This window comes from Euprymna scolopes, chromosome 26 (assembly GCF_053919585.1).
Source record: "Euprymna scolopes isolate OS-2025 chromosome 26, ASM5391958v1, whole genome shotgun sequence".
Taxonomy (NCBI): domain Eukaryota; kingdom Metazoa; phylum Mollusca; class Cephalopoda; order Sepiida; family Sepiolidae; genus Euprymna; species Euprymna scolopes.
The window spans coordinates 31,474,691-31,497,244 of NC_136507.1; the positions used below are offsets into that span (position 1 = coordinate 31,474,691).

The 22,554-nt window shown below is 31.9% G+C and overlaps 1 protein-coding gene across 15 annotated transcripts in view; it reads right to left on the minus strand.

The window, feature by feature from the left end:
- Positions 1 to 560: 560 nt before the first annotated feature.
- Positions 561 to 22,554, minus strand: part of LOC145247969 (uncharacterized) — a 394,038-nt gene continuing 372,044 nt past the window's right edge. For all 15 annotated transcript variants that reach the window (XM_080109621.1, XM_080109619.1, XM_080109622.1 and 12 more), the window contains one exon: positions 561 to 17,544. In XM_080109621.1, the coding sequence (XP_079965747.1) occupies positions 16,579 to 17,544 (966 nt within the window). In that variant the 3' untranslated portion in view covers positions 561 to 16,578. The remainder of the gene's footprint in view (positions 17,545 to 22,554) is intronic.

Below are 22,554 nucleotides of genomic sequence, written 5' to 3' on the forward strand. Positions count from 1 at the left end.
CCAAATAAAACTACTAAAAATTACGTAACAAAATAATTATTCATATCTCGAACAGTTTTCGAACACTGTTTTTCTACGCTAATTTTCCCTGCAATATTTATTTTCAGCATAATCGAAACTCTATAAAAGTCGTAATTTTTTAAAAGTCGCCATTGTTGAAGCGTCTTTAGTTGGTGTAACAGTGAACGTTGACCACGTTTTTATGACAAGAAAAAACTTTTTAGAAAATAAATTAAAACTAAAATAAAATTTTTTAAATTTTATTTATAAAAAAAAAAAATAATTCCCCAGGCACAATAGGTTGGCAAGTCAACTGCTCGCTCTAAGATGCACTTTAATGACTAGAAATGAATAATAATAATAATAATAATGATAATAAAAAAAACAGTTTTATGTAATTGCGTGGCAGACAAGAAAGAACAAAAAACAAAATATTGTATTTTGAAATTAAAGAAAGTTCATATTCATTTCGTCCATGTGAAAAATAAAATAAATTTGTCAACTTTTTTTTGCATTTAAAAACAGAGTAAAAAAAAAAAAAAAAAAAAAAAGAATCAGCATAGTGAGATGAATTGAAAACTTTTATTATAAAGCATTTGGATGAATTATATACAGTGTTGAAATGAAGTTGTATGCTAATTCAAAAAAATGAAGAGAATTTATTTACAATGATTATCATTATACGCATACCGCATACATACACACATGCATACATAGGTGTTTCAGAAATATTTATATCATTTCTTCAATCTAAAACTTTTGCCAGTGCCCATTCAAAGGAATTTGAATTTGTTTAAACAGGTTCATGTTTATGCAGTTATCTTAAAATATAGGTACTTATACAAAATACGGACCATGCTACTTTCTTATTTTTTTTATAGTATTTTCAAACTAAATTCAAGTTTTACAGTATCTTTTGTTTATTAAATTGTTAGGTGAAAGTACAGAATAGTTAACAAAGACCCCCTCCTCCCTCTCCATGTTAAGAATGATTTTCTATGCAATAATGATATTATTTCAGCACGGTCCATATTGTGGATAAGTACCCAAACATAAAAAATGCAATTCGCATGAACAGAGAAAGAATTTTTTTACATTCATATTATAGCTTTGATTTTCTTGTTAAAATTTGGATCAGTGAATCGACAGTTGTTTATACATCAAACCTGTTCAATTTCTTTGTAGTTTTTCTACAAGATTTACATTTGAAATGATATCAATAGTTTTTTTTTTTTGAAACACCCCATATATATTTATTTATTACTTATAAGGCAAATTATTTTGTTTTCTACAAAACTGAAAAAAAAAAAGAAAAAAGAAAAAGAAAAAACAAAAACACAAAACATTTATGAAAGAGAAATGACATTGCATATGAAACCTTGGAACAGAATTGGTCAAGCAGGCCAAAAGGATGAAAATGGTCACAACCTCAGTGTTGCATGAAAAAAAAAAAAAAAAAAAAAGGAAAAGAAAAATAGGACATGTATGTGATAGCTATTATTTGGGCTACTCAGACTGAATCTAGTCTCTTTGGGAAAAGGGGAGAAAAATAAAAAATTCAGAATGAAAACTGGGTAATATTGTTAAAGATAATTTTTTTTCAACAGTATTACTGAGTTTTCCAGTGTTCTCATTTTAACCTTACGAAATAATGCTTTCAAAAGAGCTGGCTTGCTTCTATCCTAATTTATGCTCTAACCACGTGATATACATCAGCCAGAGGTACTGTGATACAACTGTTAACAAGATCAGACGTTCAATTTTCTCTTCTAGGAACCAACACTCATGGACTTTCGTATAACCAACAAAATGAAAAAAAAAAAGAAAGTATTATATATATATATATATATATATATACATAAACACTCCTATAAATTCGTTTTTCTTTTGCATGCATTGATATTCATATTAAAAACCCTCTTTTTATTTAAAATACAATTTTCTTATATATGGGTTGTGGAAATGCATTTACTAGCAAAAGATCTAGCTAATTTGCATATTCTTTTAAACATTCATTTTAATTAATTCCATATTAGTTATTTCGGTTTTCTTATGGGATGATTATCTTTAGTTAACTATTACTTGTAATTATATTCATGCAGATATTCTACATGATTTATACTTGCATAATATTTGCATAAAATCTTTACAGTAAACAAAAAATTGTTTCCATATATATTTATGTACACCTATATATTTTGTTTAATCTATTAGTCTATCTATCTATCTATAAAAGTGAATGTGTCTGTGTGTGTGTGTGTGTGTCTGTGTACATTTCCCTATGCAATAACTCTGTTAATTTTTAGTCTACAGACTCGAAATTTGATATACAGGGTACTGAGATTTGAGAAAATATGTGATCGAGTTTCGACCAGAAATTTTGCAGTTAAGGGGTCAAAGTTCAACGATTTGACCTTGGAGAACTCTACCAAACTCCGACAATTTTGGGTCTAAACACTTGAAATTTTAGATATAGGTTCCTTGGACATGGATCTAACTTACTAACTTGATTTGAGCCCAAAACAATAAATTTTAAGGGGTCATAATAAGGGTCAAAGTAAAAAAGAATTTACTTTTTTTTTTTTTTTGCTCAGCATACACCTCCAAACACCCGGGCAACGCCGGGCCCCCATGCTAGTATATTATATATATAACTGTTGACAGGGCATGCTTGCTTGTTTTGAACCTTATCTTAGCTTTCCATCTTTTAAAAAAGGGATGTCAGGTGAATTTGTATATATATTTGTGTGTGGCTGTGGCTCAGAGTTCTATGGTTGGTTTGGATTCTAGCTGATGGCACCAAAGTCATATATATTATTTTGATCACACTAATATAGATTAGGTTCAATATAATAATAATAAATATGTAATATTTAAGTGCATCTTATGGGCAGGCAATGCCGGGTGGCATGCTAGTAGTCTTCTATTATAAGGGTGATTTTCTTAGAAATTTTTTTTTTTTTACATTTCTAACATTTTCATTTTAACCTTATGAAATAATGCTTTCAAAGGATATAGCTCTCTTGAAACGTGGGAGGAAAGGAAAAAAAAACATTTTTTAAAACTCATATTTATCATACGTGCGTCACTTTGTATGGGAGGATGCAATTTAAAATAAAGACCTATACCAAGATCATATAACTTTCTTAACATGTTTTAACAAAATGCAACTAATGATCCTGTTGATTTTGACTTAGAGATTCTCATAATACATAAAGCCATTGCACCCAACAATTAATGAGGACTTCTGTGTACTCTCACTCCCAGCCCAGAACCCCATATTACCATTTTATATATATATATATATATATATTACTGTTCAATGGTATACAGAAACATTTCAGTGATCGTCTCATTAGTAGAGGGGTAGGGGTGGTCATGAATGGGCTTCATATTTACCAAATCTTACCCCCCTGCCTCCTCCTCCGATTTTTATCTTTGGGGGTTATCTCTAAGCTAATGACTATCCAAACAATCCCCAAACCATTTATTGGACTGAACAGGACCATTGTAGCCAAAAAGAGGATGGTGCCAAAGTCATTGAGAATTTTCCATGTCATATCCTGATTGATTCATCATTGAACAGTGATGAAACAAAGACTGCTAGATATTCATAATTGAAATTTAGTGAACAAGTCAAATGTATGGATTGAAGTTTTTTTTTTTTTGTATCAAATATGGTTGGACTGTGAAAAGGATTGTGAAAGAATTAAGAATTCCATCTGTGGCACCATTAAAGGTGGTGGGGTGGGGTTGGGAGGAAGGGGTCACCCAGTACATAGATTTCAACATAAAGTGTTGTGTTCGCAAAACAAACCCTTTTACAATTGAATCAGGAATCACGTTGGCCAGGGAGAAATTAATTTATTAGTTTTTCTTCTTTCTAATATGACAAAACAGTTGTCAGAGATAATGGGGGGGGGGAGAAAAATAAATAAATCACTGTGTACATTAATAAATATTTAAGTAGAAGTGGGCAGCATTTTTGGATGATAAAAAAAGAAGGCAATTATTTTTGTTGGGAGTGTTATTGTTAACAGAAAAACATAATCGTAATCCAGTATTGGAAGGTTAGAGTTTGCATAAATAAAAATCCTTTCAAGGCACACATTCTACATCTGCCAGCCAACAAGGGTGATGCAAGAGCAACAAAAATTGGAAGGGAAAATTTAAATCAAAATTTTTAAAGATTTGCTTTGTTGCTGTGCAAAAAGATATTTTATTGATAAACTAGCAGAGCTACAGAGCATTGTCTGGGCCTATAAAAAACAAAAACTAAATAGAAAAAGGTAAAATAGCGTGCATAACATCTTTATTATATTAAAACTTATATAGTTCCCTCCTCCTCTCTCCAGCCATCTATTTATCTTTCTCTTTTACATCCGTCTCCTTTAACTCTCATCCTAATAATTCATTTGCTATCCCTTTAAATGTAGATATTTTTTCTAAATTTTAGATATCGTAGATCTGGGGCAACACCAATCAAGATAATATAAACTTTGTGATTCTTTGTTCAGTAGTTTTGGACTTTAAGTTGGACATAAAAAAACATACAGACAAGTACCCTTTATGAAACAAACTATATATAATTAATTAAGTGATTGATTTTTGCGCTACGAAACAGATACTGTCAAAAATTGTAAATGTCAACTGAATTAAAAGGAATAAATTCTAAGATGGTCAACATCATGGATTTTGGAATATAGTCTTTTGTCATTTATTCACTATATTGTTCTGTAATTACATTGAGCTTCTTAAATAAGGATTGGTATATATTATAAGAAAATATATTTCCACAGATATATATAGTCATCCACATACAGTATTTTTCAGTTTATCAACGCATTTAGACTACCTCAAGCCAAGATTGAAACTCTACCACCTAGGCAACAATCAGCCCTTCTCACCATCACACTATTTGGTTGCTGCTAAGATGGGAATGCAAAATATATATATATATATTGTGGATTTTACTCCTTGATTCTAATGATAACACAGTTGTTTATGCAGCACTACTTTGCTTCTTTCCAGTCTATTCTTTGGAGGAACTCACCATATCAATAGGATTTCTGGTCAAAGGTAGATATATTTGAGGGACAGATCAGTTGGATGAGATCGCAGACAGAGGCCAAAGATAAGTACAAGAATTTAAGCAGACAACAATCGACAGGCAGATACGTTTGTAAGATCTCAGGTGAGTATTAGCCATATTAGTATTGTGAGATGAGAGACTTAGCTCAGAAAAAACGGACAATAAAGACGAGGACCTACCAACACACGTGTTCAACAGTTAAAGTTTGTACAAGGTGTATGTGTTTGAGCTGTTACTCGCTCTGAATGCGAATTGTAAACTAATGTTTGCACCCTCGATGATTGCCAATACCGAAATTGGCATGGCTAAATTAAGAAACCCATGATTTTGGGAGAATCATTGAAGAGCTGGCAGGTTCAGACGCCAGGGACATTTGATTTAAAGTATATGAAAACTGTAAATTGTTTGCGGTCACTTTACATAACACTAATGACCGTGTGAATAAAGATAATTTTATTTTATGCAAAAGGTTTATTGTTTGAACAGAAATATATTTGATTGTCATATATATATATATATATTCTTGGAAGCTTTTTTGTAATCTTGAAACCTATACAAAAAAAACTCTTTTATAAAAATTTAGCTTTTAGTTCTTTGTTGGAAACATTTTGTCAGCGAGTCATTCAATCGCTACTTACACTCTCAACGGTCCTAAGTTTTTAGGGATCATCAGTTGGTTACCATGAAACACTATTTCGGGGATTTAAAAACAAAACAGTATATTAAATCATGGCACCCCAGCAGTGTTAATCAAACATCACCTCTCCATATATACTGTTTTGTTATGCTATTTTATACAAGATAATCTACCGTGTTGCCTGGGATTTATAATAGTAATAATACTGTACCATCTTATAATAAAGTATGTCATCTGGTAATTGGTATAGAGTAATCCAAAAGTGCTCAATTTCCTAGATAGCGCAGGTATGTTTAAACACAGCATTGCACAGGAGAAATACTTTTTTTTTAAATATATATATTATTGTATGCTAGAGAAAGTATATAGTGTTGCCTTCAAATCAAAATCAGAATAATACAGTACCATATATGGTAAGGAGCATAAGTTAGTCAATTCAAAGTGCGAAAGGTTTTAAGTAGAGCAGATTTGTTCAAAGACTGTATTTCCCGGGAAATAAGTAAAGGTTCTAAGATTTGTAGGCAGAGTTGGATGCCATAGATGAGTGCTGAGTAACGAAACGAATAATATGACGTAATCGAATGTATAGATATCTTATGCATACATGTATTTCAATGTTAATCGCGTTGCTTTTGTATGGGAGCGTTGAATATTTAAAATCATTTTTATTTCTAAAAAATAAAAACAAAGTTTATGGTATGTTCGCAATGAAATTGCTTGAATGAAATAAATGAAATTGAAATCGGGATTTGAACAAAAAAAAAAAATCCGAGGAAATCCAGTTGGCACATATTACAAAAACCAAAAGTAAAGTGCTGCCGTTAAAACTGTGGATGTGCAATGTCATACGATTCTGCATAAATCGGTGCATATAAGGGAGAGAGCCAAATTGATAGCGGGCAGTTGGGGTCAGAGGTCATAGTATGTGCATGAAAAAGCAGAACATTAATCAGCATCTTTGTACACCGATCCTACCCATAGCCTGCTATTCTATCTCCTTCCACATGGCTTGTAGTAAATAAAATTGAAATAATGAGTGCGTAAAATTGCAAAATAAAAAGGACGCATATTCATAAACGCAAAAGCACCATCGTTTAGCGCCCATATACCATTTGTAAAAGTTCACAAATTACAAAATTAATTTGAAAGTTATTTTCAGATTAAAAAAAATGTCTTGCTTTGAAACTTTATTAATAAAAGAAAACAAAAGTTCTAAAATATGTGCCACTTAAAATAGAAAAAAGTAATAAAAAAATCATAAACATTATAAAAAAAATTATATTTACCTCATCAATGAATTCTAGTTACATGAAATTGTTGAGACTAAAGTGTACCAATAGATACTTATCAAAAACAGCGATACCATAAAACTGCAGTAAAATGATAAACTAAGTATAATTTATTGTTACAAAGATCTACCTGAAAGGATATTGAGTTCCCTTTTCAAAGTCTGTTGTTTTAAATTGATTCTAATCTTCAGATGTTGATTGTATCATAGTTTCCAAAATGTAAATCCACCCAAACTCTGATGTTAAAAAAAATGTGCTAATGACAAGCAGAGCTTAACTATAATATATTTAATTATACACACATTATTGGCTACATATGTGCATACATGTCTGCCACAAACCCCTTGGAGAAGTAGCATAAAGAAGATTAGGCCGGAAGATGTTGCTGCTCTAAGTAAAATAAAAAAATACAAACATGTATGCAAATATGTAGCTAATATCTTTTCTATAAATAAGTATACAATATATATATATGGGGGAGTGGTATGTAGTTTACAGCAACAATTTAAAAAATTTTTTTTTTAATTCAATTTTCACCCCAAACAAGGCACAGTGCCACTTTGAAGCAGGGGGCAACTATTAGGGACTTAATTAGCGGGGTCATTATGAAGGGAGATGAGTAGAAAGATGTTTGTTAACATTACACTTGAACTTCTGCATATCAGTACAGTTGGGAAAGCAGAATCCCGGAAGGGAGTACCAAAGACCCGTAGTTCTGGGGAAGAAACTATTGGAGTAAAAGGCTTTCTTGCACCTAGGGATCTCTACTGTAAAGGGATGAGACTTAGTAGCTTGTCAGGTTTGTCGGGGGTAGTTACATCGGGGAGGTACAAGTGTTTGCAGTTCGTCAGAGCATTCACCATTAAAGTATTTGTAGAACAGGCAGAGGGATGCAACATCTCGTCGATGGGACAGAGGCTGAAGCCTAGATGACAGTTCAGGACCTATCAGGTTGGCGACTCTCTTTTGAACCCTATCCAGGAGCGAGAGACAAGCAACAGATGCACCAGCCCAGATATGACAACAGTACTCCATACATGGGCGAATGGTGGCCTTATAGAGGTATAGGATACTGTCAGGCGTAAGTAGTTTTCTAGCACGGTAGAGGGAGCCAACCTTCTTTGCAGCAGCCTTGGCAATGCTCTCAATGTATCTATTCCAGTTCATATTCCCTGTAAACATTAGGCCGAGGAGTTTAAAAGAAGTACTTTCAGGTAATGTGTTCTTGGCCATTGCTATTGGTGGTAAAGAAGGTTTCTTGTAGTTATTTAAGGAAACAAGCTTAGTCTTAGCAGCATTGAATGTGACCATCCATTTTTGTCCCCATTCCACTACAGATTGGAGGTCATCCTCTAGTGTTTCTGCCATTTCCTTGGATATGTGTTCATTTGTTTTCCCCTCATATCTGTTATAGAGAGTGGTGTCATCGGCAAATATACCCATCTCCGAAACAATTTTATCCGGGAGGTGAATATCAGGAATAATAGAGGTCCAAGGATAGACCCCTGAGGTACTCCCGCATTTATGTCATATTGTTTAGATGTACGACCGTCGAGGACAACTTGGATATTCCTATTACTTAAGAAGGATTTAATTACATTATGAATTCTTCCAGTGATTCCATATGATCTAATTTTCCTTAGAAGACCATCGTGCCATACCCTGTCAAAAGCCTTAGATATATCAAGGGCCACCGCTCTACCCTCCCCTGTTTTGTCCAATGAACGGTATATACGTTCAGAAACTACAGTTAAGATATCTGCTGTTGAACGGGCTTGCCTGAATCCATATTATTTGTCAGTCAGGAGTTTAGCAGCTGTTAGGTGCTGGACTAGGGCTTGATTAACTAAGGACTCAAATATTTTGGCGAAAAGCGGGAGGAGGCTAATGGGGCGATAATTTAGTGGGTCAGTTCTTTCACCAGAATTCTTGAAGACTGGTACCACAGAGGCGGTTTTCCAGCAGTCGGGAAAGCAAAATTCGTTTAGGCATTTATTGTAAAGTTTGGAGAGAACTGGAGCAACCTCGGCAGAGCATTTTTTTAATAGCACAGCCGGGATGAGATCTGGTCCACATGCTAATAGCATGTACCTGAGAAGGGGTGATTTTCAAATCGTCTAGTGTGGCGTCTGTTCGCAGAGGAAAATCAGGGAGTGAGTGGTGTACCGAGTTCAGTGTGGAGTTTGAGGCAAACTGACTGGCAAGCAAGCAACATCATGATTGTTTGATAGTGGGGGAATAGTTAAGTTGAGGCTTCGGTTTATGCGACTTCCTCAATCCTTAATTGTCTACGTTTCTTAGAGTGACAAGTCCTGGCTTCAGTCTAATGCAAGAATATATATAAACTCTGTTAATAACTGTTTTAGTATCGTGTACGATCGGATTGGATGTATTTTGGAAGCACTCAATTATGTTTGCAAGAGTATAATATATTTTGAACAATCACTAATGTTCTATTCTCGGTGAGCAAACTAAAAATAAAGTATGTTTCCTAATTTTTCCTGGATTTCACTTTTCATTTTTTAGAATCGAACAAACTGGAACTGTTGTTGTCTCAATAAATTTTCAAGAAAATCTTCTGTTAAATAATCCTTTAGTAAAATAAAAACTAGATTCTATTATTCGTCAAAATGCCGTTTCTGGTATAGAAATTTAATTTGGATTACAGAAATAAAACAGATCAAAATGGGTCTTTATATTTTCCACTAGCTGTCCTGATCTGGTGTTGCCCAGGAACATTATAATTTTTATTTTGTATTGCCCATGAAAACAAAAAGGAAGCGAAGATTATTAAATCTGACTGACTGACATCTTATGAAATATTGAAAATTAAATTGCAGAATTACCTTTGAATGTGCGAGAAGTATAAACTTTACCATAAAACGATCATCTGATTTTCAGTTTCAATGTAATTAAGTTTACCCATCTGCCAGGGTTCTATCCCCACTACATAAAAAAAGTAAATAAAATTTGTTAAAATTGGAAGTTGAAAATAACTCGCATATAAAATTATTTTGGTGTATTTACAAAGTCAAAACAAAATAGCATATGAACCGACAAAAACTTCTTACTAACCAATTTTCATTTGTTATTGTTGTACCGGGTTATTAGCAAACAATATTTTTAAACAATTATTTAAAAATATTACCTAATCCAATTCAGATCACTATCACTGCAAATCATTTTAAATTCTCATCTAAAAATGATAATTAGCATGTGTGTGTAAACTAATTTTAATTTGAAGAATATAATAGGAGTTTTCTACCTTAAGTTTAAAAATGTGCAAACAAATAAAAATTAATAACTAAAATGAGTATACTGCATCCTGGGCAATGCCGGATAGGTACAGCTTATAACATATAAGTGCTTGTTTGAGATAATAATCCTCCGTAACTGCAGCAAATATGATTGTACTTTTGTTAGCTTTATGTAAGAATATTAAGTAGGCATGAAGTTGTCTCCTATTTCTAACATCAACTTAATTCAATGTGAAATTATCAAAGTTTATTGATCTTTGTAGAAAAGCTTTTTTTTCCTTGATTTTAGTTATAGTTTTATAACAATTTGGTTGAATTATTAATTTTATGATAAAATGATTAATTTTGTTAAGATATCTTTTTAATCTTGAATTAAACAAAGAGTTGTTAAGTTCAAACGAATTTTCTTTAGATTACCGTTTAAATGCATTCAAAAAAGTAATTCATTCCCGTTTTGACCTATAAAAAGATTAAAATCTAAGAAAGAAACAAAAATGCATTTTGATAGTTTTAATTTTGTAATTATTTTTTTAAGATTTTTATGGGTACATAATTATAGAAAACATTTGAATAACACAGCATAGTGCCATTATTAATTGCTGAGGGTTTGCTCCTTTTTTTAGTTTAACCATATATTATTAAAGGAGAAAAATTTAACAAAGAAAGGAAATCAAAATACACTTCTAAAATTTTTTTCTTTTCTTTTTCTCCTGAGCTCTAATTATACATTTAAAAACAAATTAGACAAAAGGTAAATAAGGGAGTAGGTTTAAAAAAAAAAAAGAAAAAAGCTCTATCGAGACGTCTTTTGGCCAACACTTTTCAAAATGAACGTTGGAACCAGGTGGGGGAACATCATTTAAAACCGTGGTCAAAAGACAATAAATTATTAATGAGGTTAGAAAAAAAGATTATTATGGGAGAAAAGGAAACAATCTCAACGAACACCTAGGAGTTCCAAATCATGGGGATGTTCTTTTTGTTTACAGAGACGGTTGGCGCAAATTAACAGATACTGCCTCGAAAATTTTATAGTAAATTTTCGAGTGTGCTCTGTGTTAGATAGAGAAAATTTTAGCTGTGTATCCCCAATGCAGATCTGGCACTACAATAAATGTTCACCAATGGCCAACTTATGAGTCTGTAATAGAATTTTTGAAACGTTTGTTTTAATACTGAATGCAATTGATTTCACTAAATAATCAATTAATAATAAATAATGTCAATCACAGAGATGAGAAACATACGAGAAATGGTCAGTTCTATCAATACAGAAATATCAATACTTATGCAGAATACAGACCATGCAATTTTTTGATAGTATTTTCAAGTTAAATTCAAGTTTTACAGTATCTTGTTTATTAAATTGTTAAGTGCAAGTAGAGAAGCTACAAAACGCCCTCTCCTCCCAATGTTAAGAATGGGTTTCTAAATAACATGGTTATTTCAGCATGATCCATATTCTGCATAAATACCGAAATATTATTGAAACAGTTTCTATATATTGTAAACAGATGAGATAAAGAAAATTAATCTTAAACACGGTTGTCTCCCTTTGATTCTAATGGCAAGTAGAAATAAAACAAAAATAAAGACCATTTTTTCTTTAATTTTAAATTTGGCACAAGAAATAAAGGATCTAACTTGCCAATTATTGTCAAATGCTTAAGAAACAAATATAATAGAAATGAAAAAGGCAATGGAAATTGATTATCACCTACAATTTATTTTTTTTAATATTAAAGTTCTTGTATGTTCCTTTTCATTTAATGTTCTTTGGAGGTTTAACAAGAAAAAAAAAAACTAGATTGTGGCCTGTATTTTTGTATGTTCTATATACAAGTTCAAATATATAGATGATATGAACTTAAAAAGCAATAATTTTTTTCAAAAGTGCCCAATACAAAGTAGAGCCTTTATAAATAACATTAGAAACAGCCTACAAGGATCAACCTGTGTTTTAATGTTAACACATTTTGATGCGACAGTCCTGTCGATATTTGTAAACAGCAAAGCACTGGTTGATCCATATAAACTATTTCTAGCCTGTTTCAAAGGTAGCTCCTGATTAGCAGCAATTATTTCCTACACTGATGATTGCATAAGCATGAAACACTAATGCCTGTAGTTATAAAAATTGTTAATATATTAATTCAAAATACCCTACATTGATATTAGTATCCATTAAATTCTATAAAAATTGGCTGATAATGTTTTTATTTAGTTGACAGAAAAGAACACAAAAGTTTTTTATAAAAATAATAAAACTGAAAAGGGAAATGGCGTTTTGCAGTAAGTCTTCTGCTCGATAAAATAAAACATTTTGGTTGTTCATTCTTTTAAAGACGTTTTAAGAAACACTAATAAGGACCACTTTAAGATGTTAATAAAATATATAAGCGATTCATCTCATTTTCGATGAAAACTTTTTGCTTTGTTATTTTTAGCTGGGTGGAAATTAAAAAAAAAAAAACAAAAACAAAAAAACTCTAAAACAAAACGATTTGTATATTAAATATGGACGATACTAAAAGGAGGTGGACAAAACTTTTGGAACATTTTAAATAAAAAACAAATCCTTTCAGCCACTAAAATAAAGAAATATTTTTGGTGTTGGTTGGAAAATACATTAGAGATTATACCCTCTCACCCCCCCCCCCTCATTTTTTTTTTTTGTTAAAAAGTGTTGGTCCTGTTTGGAAGAAAGACATGTTCTTAGACTGATTGTCTGGTTTGTGAACAGCTGCCATGTTACTCTGCATATCAAACTAAAGCTTATCTATTGGAAATAGACTTTATCTTGTAATTGTTTTTCTTTTACTTCTTGAAAGAAAGTTTTATTTATATATGAATGAATAATACGTGTGAAGTCTATGATTTTGTCAAACTTTTAATTATCAAACATTAATATTTTTAGATCATTCTGACTTCGGTTTTTATCTGGGATGTCATTCCAAATTGTCTACCAATGTAACCTGCAACCATTTTTATGTTTGTCTTTTCAAACTCCAGAAGCTTTAGTTGAACACAGGAATCTATAAAAATTTTGAACTGCAAACTTTTTTTAATCCATCGAAGAAGATAGTTCTCGTTCTGTCACCATGACCAGGTAGAAGTCTTAAATGATTTTTAGTCGCGTGCAAGCGACTCTATAAGTCGGTCCGTAACACTTTTGTGCTTGGCCTTTTTGGTTAAGATCAAAGGTCTGTTGTTAATAGATACTGTTCTTAGCTTTTTAATCTTTTCTTGGCCAAGATCAAAGTGTAGTATCTGTTCTTACTACATGCTGTACTTATGTTTGTAATTTTGTGATATAAAGTGGGGGATCACTTTTCTGTATTAATTTAATGTAAAATGATCACCCACTTTACAACCAGTCAGTCTCAAAGCCATTCAAGTCATTCTCCAGATCATTCAAGTTGTTTTTAAAGGATTCCAGTTATTTTTTAAAGCATTCAAGTCATTCTTAAGGTCATTCAATTCATCCTTAAATTCATTAAAGTCATTTACTTTTTATTTATTTAAGTCATTTCAGCCCATTTTTCGGTCATTTTAGTTTATCTTTAAGAATTTCATGTCAATCCTACATTCACGCATTCATTCATTACAAGAGAGCATGCAACTAATGGCTATTGACCTTGTTTTATGCTATTCTTAATTATTATTGCCTGTAGTAAATATTGCATCCTCAACCTCCAACAGTTTTCTGGAAGTTCATGGTTCAATCCCCAGTAAAGGCAATACTAAAAATAAAATAAGATTACTACTCCGTCAGGGTTAATAGAACCAGAACAATCTACCCCAGTGGATTTAATATTGGGTTTCATTCAAAATTTTGTATAGATTCTGGAGTTCAACACAAAGAATTCGGTGTTTGAAAAGATGTGGAGGTTAATATGGCGAAAATATAAAAATGAGAAAAACAATCTGAATAATCCAAATGATCAATCCCCATTTAAGAAATCAAAAAAATGTAATATCATACAATTATTTGCTGATTAGCCATACTTACCTGTGGTTTCTAAAGCAATAGGTGTTTGGATACAACCTCTTCATCAGTGGTAGAGTTAATGGCACTATTATAAAAATGTACTCAACAACAGATATACTCACTATTCTTTAGCCAAACGAAATGGATTTCCAGTGTTTCTATGAAACTGTAGGTATTGATGGCTGATCAAATAACTGCATAGTTTTATTAGAGCTTCAAATGGCTAATCACTTTATTGCTGTATAGTGTGACTTAAAAGAATATCTTTGAACTATTTACATTTTGGATGTTGTCATACTTTGCCTAAATATATATATGTGCGTGTGCGTGCATGCGTGATGTTTTCTTTTGAAAATCAGTGTTTTTGAGAAAAATAAAAATAATTTAATTCTTTATTTAAAATGAAGTTTTTCTTTCTTTGGTGAATGCCAACTTTAAAATTTTGTTTAAATACTTAGAAAATTAAGCAACTCTGGAAGCATATTTTTATACCAAATGAAACCAAGAATTATACATGGACTTTGTTTTGTCTATGAAAACCAATCTAAATTATAGGAAATAACGTACACTTTTTATTCTTTGGATTGATATTGCTGCTCATTCAAGCCAATTGAAAATTCCTGAATTTTTAAAACGAAAAAAAAAAAAGAAAAAAAAAAAAGAAAAAAAAGATTCAATATTTTTTACATTCTTGTAATGTTTGTTCCGATTCAACAGAACAGAATAAACAAAGATCTTAAAATCATTGCCATTTATTTTTCTATGCCAATGCCTTTTCTTTTTTACCCTTCAAACTTAACATAATAATGTGCATTGAAATAACTGATCAATTTGGCTATCTCGAAGCAGTTAGCTGCCAAAGAGGCTGCCATTTTTATTGATTAGTTTTGTCTGCTTTTTCTTTTTTGAATGGTGATGCGTCAAATTAGTCCACTGTTCAAAAATCCACTGGGTAAAAAACATTTTTTTGGTATTAGGCAGAGATTAAGTGTTCGAGAAGAAATTTTTTGGTTTTTGATTTTTTTTTTTGCAAAGTATAAAAAAAATTTTTTTTTTTTGCAAATATCACAAATTCTGATTAAATATTGTAGCTCCACATAGCAACAGCTTTCTAAAAAGATAATTGTATCAGCTACTTTTTCATTCTCTGTTCGTTTGGAGGTTTTTAATATTTGTATGCGTGTGGGGCGTTGCCACCTAGACTTAGGACTATTAACGAGGATTTTTTTTTTTTCTAATTAAAAAAACAAAAAAAGTAACATTTTTATTTTAATTTCTTTTTCTCAAATTTCCAAAGATTGGAGAGGAAGAATTCTATAATTGATCAGTTTTGGTTATCTTTTATTTTAATAAGAAACAAATAAAATAAAAAATAAAACTATTAAAAATGAAATTAAAATAGATCATCATAATATAGAATATTGCAAAAAGTAAAATTTTATACCACAAACTTCTGCATGATGGATTAATTTTTGATTTATCACTTCTATGAAAAACAGACAAAAAAACATGGCAGCATTTTTTGGGAGCTAATTGCTTCAAGAAAGCCATCAATTTGATCAATGATGGTTATAAAATTTTGATTAAAAATTCCTTATTTTACCAGATGCATAGAAAAAAAAAATTTTCTTTTGCTATTGGAAATGAGAAGTTCCATAAAAAAAAAAAATTGGTTCATATCCAGAATTCAACCTAATTCAAATAACAAAAATACAGAAAAATCTTTATGATGTACATACACATCATGAAACGACAGTCATATTCCAAAAATCACGGAAATTGAAAAAAAAAAAATGGTAGCATTACAAGGCCGATCTCCAAGTTTGAATTATTGTGGATTTATCTGTCCCCCCCCCCTTTAAATCGCAACACAAGACAGTTCCTTTTTTTTTTTTTTAAAAGAAAATGTTTTTTTTATTTAAAAAAAAAAAAAAAAAAAACTACTTGATCCATTTACATAATTTTTAGAATATGACATCTCCGTTTTGTAACGGGTACATAAAGACTTTTCTGTATATATATTTTTTTAAACTTGTTGAACTGTGGACTTGCATGTAAAATTCAACATTTTTTTTTCAGTCATTTGAGAGACATAAAAAAAAAGCTATTTTACATACAGCATGGAAGATTTTCAATGAAAACTAAAAATAATTTAAATCAAATTTTAGAGACCCACTCACACAAATACACACATTTATCCGACATTCAAGCCAACCCTGAACAAAACAGTTATTTTTACAATTTGCCATATAGAAGATGAAAAGAACATGGCAAAAAATATAGCTTAGAATTTTGACAACGTTTAACCAATGTCAGGATTGGTTGGATGACAATGTATAAAGGGGAAACGTCTCTCCAGATGAGGCAACTAAACTAACCGGATATGGCGACGTCGTCGATGAGGCACCCGACGTTGCAATGCCGTCCATTTCATTCATATCTAGCCCTGACTCGCATTTACTAGTTGGCAAGTACGTCCGTGTTACAGTACTCGAAGGGAGATTTTGTGAAGAGCGCCGCATAGTCTCGGAGCCAGGGCTTTCTGATGCAAAACTTTTACTAGAATTTAGAATTCTTTTGCTATGTTTTATATTGTCTTGTGTCGGCGGCGTCGTTGGAGGATAGTCTGTGATGTCGTCGTCTAATATTTCAATTGGTTCAGTCTTTATGCCGCTTTCAGATGCCATGGTCGGATTGGTAGCAGTTTGTAAAGAAATGCCAGAGTTTTGTGTAACGGGAGGATAGCGATCATGATGTGACGTCATGAACGCATGATGCTCATTTAAAGCCTGAATCCGTTCGTCGATGTTGTTTTGTAGATCTTCGTACTGTGATTGAGAAAGGGTTAACGTATGCTCTTGGGGCTGTTGATGGGTTGATGGGTGACCGAGTGAAGACTCAGCGGGATTGGAATCGTCACTTAGAGTAAGCACAACCGTTTGACGATTGGATGACTTCTGTGACTTTGGTAGATTGTCGCGGCGCCGTGGTATAGACATCAACGGAGAACTCGTCATCTGCCGATGCTCGTTCAAACTGGCTGAAAATTCACGGCAATGTTTCTGGACTTTATCAACTTTCAAAAGGTTTGATATTCTTTCCACGTCCTTGTAAAGGTGTTCATTCAGATTCAACACGCCATCGTAGAGAAAGCTGACAAAGATCTTCAAGCCGTCTTCACTTATTCCTGCCGGAAGGTTGACCTCCAGATCAGCTCCATCTGTTATGTTTTTCTCCATCAAGTGAGGACTGGCAGCAAACAGTACCAGACGATGAAGCTAGAGAATTGAAAACAGAATTCAACCATGAAATTTCATAGAAAATTTTATAAAATAAAGTTCACACAAAATATTTAATAAAAGCATATTTGAAAATTATCCACATTTAAAAAATAGGAGCAAGAGTTTAACGTCATTAAAAAAAAAAAATAAAAATATAGAAAAGCTTTATATGAATTCATCACAGAACGAAAATGTCATATTCCAAAAATCATATCAAATTGATCAAGTAGTTTCTTTTATATAGAGAAAATCCTTCTTTCACGATTTTAATGGTAAATAGTAGCTATTATAAGACTGATTTTGATATTTGTAGTTAGAATAGAATTATCCCCCCTTTACTAAATACAGTGGATCAAAACAATGTTTTTGCTTACTCGTAAATTATGATTTTCTTAGTTAAAAACATAAAAAAAATAAATAAACAAAATACTTAATTTATGATTTTTGGAATATGACATTTTCATTCTGTGATACGTACAGTCTTTTACTGTTTTTAATTAGATTGTACTCTAAACTTGCACAAAAAATAGTTTATAGATAAAAACAAAAAACTTTATTCAAATTTCTACTGAAAAAATATTTGTCATGGGAAATCATGATTTTCTTCATGCTCTATAGCCTGTATGTTTGTGTTTTTACATGTGTGTGTGTGTGTGTATATATATCTATGTCCTATAATTTTGTTTTTGTGTATTTATATTTATATTAACAACACTTTTCTATTTATTAGTATTTATTTGCTTCCTCATGAAAGCAAGATGTAACACAAGGTTGTTTTTAATATGGGGGAAAGAAAACCAGCTCCCCAAAAACAAGGCAAAAGGGGCACTCTGGTAGGGACTAAAAATAATAATTGTCTCAGTATAGAGGGTTTCCCCTCCATTGACTGAGACAAATTACCTTAAGAGTAGCATCGGAACAGATACTACACTTTGAGATATTAAATCTTTTATTCAGGCTAAAAAAGTTAAGCTTGAACAAAAAACTTAGGCACAAGGTCAACTCAAAAGGATGGAAAGTGGAGTCGTTGGTCATCCTTGTCACTCCAGAACTAAACAAAAGTTTCTTAGCTAGTCTCTGCTTCCACCATAATACCGCATTCACCCTTCTGTACTGAGGGACGTCCTACTTAGCACCCAATTGTTTAAAACATTTTTTATTAACGTGTAAAAACAAAAAAGATAATGATAATACAATAATTCATTTTTTGTCACGGACGGGGGAAGAAAAAATACAAAAGTGGTTAGTAGACCCCCCCCCCCCAACCCCTAGCCTTACAGCAAACATGTCTTCATAGTAGTCATTAATGTCAAATGAAAACGTAAATTGTAAGCTAAATGTTTTGGTTTCGATTCCTATTAGTGGTGTACAAGACTTTTTTTTTTTTTTAAATCATTACTGTAATATTGGGTCCAATCTAATATAATAAATATGAAATCTGCATTAATAAAAAAATTATATTTAAGCATATTTTACGACTGGGCAATGCTGAGCGCCACACAGACACACACACATAAGATTCATCTGATCCTCAATACATAATTTAAATCCATAAAAATATTCTCGTGCAAAATATAAGAAACTGCATTGTTTGCCTTTGAGGAATCACTAATATTTATCAATAACTATGTTCTAACTTTTACTGAAAAAAAAAAAAAAAAAAAAAAAAATGTGATGCGATGAAACAGCTGTCTAAGAATGACTATATTTCATTCATATGCAGTGTTTGAAAAATCAATCCTAACTTTGTATCTATAGGTCTGGAAACATTTGGACTCAAGAGTTATAGGCCACTGAAACAAATATTGATCAACATTCTTGTAAACACCTAACACATACAGTGTGTGTGTGTGCGTGTGCGCGCATAATATTGCATTTTTATTTCTACATATGAGATAGATAAACACTATTCCTGTGATCGGATCACATAAAATTAGCCTGGACCTAGTATTGTCACATACACTAACAAAACCATGTAAAATGACAAATATAAAAGCTGTGGGGCTCAGAAGAAAGATCTGATCAGCAGGTAACAAAATACAACCAAACACTGGTCAATATAATGAGAACATAGTGAAAGAAATGGATGACAAAGGAAATCAGACCAATGATGAATTAACCCTACACAAAAAGGCTCCGTTACAGAACATTACTGTAACTATTCACCCAAAGTAGGATAAGTTGGCTCCATTTGAGTTCACATCATGATGGTCCACCCATTCCAATCAGCAGCCAAGTCCTTGTCAATCTCCAGCCATTTCCGATTCCAGCAACGAATGCCAAAAAAAAGAAAGGACCCGCTAGTAGCATAGGGTTTGTCTTCATTGTTCTAATAGAGGTCTTCAGTTGGCTGTTTTTGTGTTTCTTAGTCAGCGGATGTGATTCGGACTGCAAATTTGCAAATTAATTTTTTCTCAGGGCATTGAAGAAGGTGACTGTACAAGCAAAGTCATTGTTTCAAAAGAGTTTCTGTGATGTTGCATCTTCCATGGATGGTATGATTTGGAAAGACTGAGTGTGTGAAGATCATTGTGCATGGGTTATGTTTCAAGCCTGTACAGCAGTATCGTGAACATTCAAACTTAGTATATCCTTAATTGTGCTGAGTTTTATAGACTCAAGATACAGATCATAAACGTTATGCCACCGAGTTTTCAAACACTGTATATACAAGGGTCATTCTAAAAATAAGGCTTTCTATGTTTTAACTAAAAAAACTGAACCATTGAAGATCTACAAAAACTGTAAAAACAAGTGACCTTTTCTACTTCAGAATTTATTTTTCTACATAGTTCACATCATTCTTAATGCACATTTGCCAACCTCTTTTAATGCCTTGGTCATTGTCACTTTGTTGCCATTCTGACATTGACAAACCCATCTCCTAACTGTGCTGACAACAATTGCATCGGCTTTGTAATCGATGACGCATCTTTGCCTCTGATGCATGCTCATAACAGAGGTTGCTTTCTTAGAATTTCACACGGTCAATATCTGCAATAGAAGGATGAAACTTTCAAGTCATGAATGAATGTTCAGTTATGATAACAATCCAATTTACAGTCCATTAAGAAGGAATAAAAAATAGGAGGCATTACTTTTGGAATGTGCTTCATATATATACCCCAACCGATCAACCTTTGATTCTGATTTGTTAATTTTCACTATAAAGATGCCCTTCATCACAGGTTATTGTAGTCCGAGATGATTAAATTGCTAACATTTTTAATTATGATTGAAAAGTAAAAATCATTAAAAGTAATATTTTTATTGAAGAGTTGTTTCCCTTACAACTGAACTTTTATTTCTTTTTCTGTAGAAGTTTAAAAATGTGTGTAAACAACAATTAAAAAACCGTGTGGATTCTCCTTTTCAGAGGAACTTTACTGCATCACAAGCAAGTACAATTGGGAAATTGCATAATTATGAGGAGGCGTTTCATAAGTAATGCATTCTATTTTTTATTCTGTCAGAAAGGATTGTAAATTGCATTGCTGAACTGAACTTATGCATTCATGACCAGAAAGTTTCATCTCTCTGTTGCAGACATTGATGGTGTCAGACTAACAAAACAACCCCTGTCATGGATATGTGTCAGAAGTAGAGATGTGTCATTGAATTCCTCCATGCAGAAAAAAGAACTGAACAAATCAGCATTCACTGGCACCTGTTGAATGTTTATGAAGCCGAGCAGTTGATGTCAGCAGTTATGAAATGGGTTCGCTGATTTTAGTGTAGTGACAAAAGTGAGTGACAGTGCGCTTTGGACGCCAATCCACAGCCACTACTCCATCGCTGGTAAAAGTGCATTAACAAGAATGGTGACTATTTAAAGAAATAAATTCTGAAGCACAAAATATCACTCATTTTAATAGTACCACTCCTATCTTCGTAGCGCTTTGAATTCTTAAAAAAATTTTTTTTTTAGTTAAAAGATGAGATGCATTAATTTTCGAACGATCCTTATCATAGAATATTCTAAGATGAATTGTAGAAACTGTACATTATATTTAGATAAATATCAAATTATAAACTATATATTTAGAGAAATATCAAATTATAAACTTAAAAACAAATGAAATTATGAAACAAAACAAAAATTTGAAGCAAAATGCAGAAATAGTTGCTATTTTTATTAAAAAAATTCCACAAACTAAGGTTTTTCATTTTCCAAGAACTTTCAATCTATGGGACATGTTAGTACTGGATTGTTTGCCAATAGGCTACAGCATGATAGTCTTCAAATCCAATGTCAATTCTCTTATATTTATCACTCAGGCAATTTATCCCTCTTATTAACTTAATCCTTGAGTGATTTTTAGCCTTGAGAAAAAGTTACTCAAAAAATAAATAAATAAAAAGGAACAAATATGGAAATATTTCATCTGATAGACCCTAAAAGTATACCTATAAATTCATGTTTTACTATTATTTCTAAATTCATCCACTTTATTCCCAATTTTTTTAAATTCCAGTTTTATAATTTTAAACAGTTAATTAGGTAATTTGCTCCAAAATTCATATCACTGTCAGTAAAAACAAAAAAATGTGTTGTAGATATTTTGTCTTTGAAATCTTTTTCACCAATAAATTCTATGCCTTTTGATTCGTTTTGAAAAAGAATTACTTTTTATAATTTCAGCTTTTGTTTTTTTTTCATAAAGTTATATAAAACATTAGTTTTTTTTTCCAGATATTTTTAGCACATTTTAAGTCCATGTATATGAAACTCGTATCATTTAAAAGGTTTTTTTAATGTGATTGGTTTTTTAAAAATATTTTCAGATCTAGTAATAGCGTTCACTTAACTAGCAAAAACATTTTGTGTGCTTGAATTTGTAAAGCTGAATGATGGACACTGGTTCAACATACATTTTGCACAAAATTCCAAAAAGAGGCACCAGAAAAGAAATTCATGTTGAGATGGCATGGAAAATTAATGAAGGATGAATGTTTGTACTCAGACAAGAGAATGTGATGCTCCTAAACTGCAGATGATATGATTGA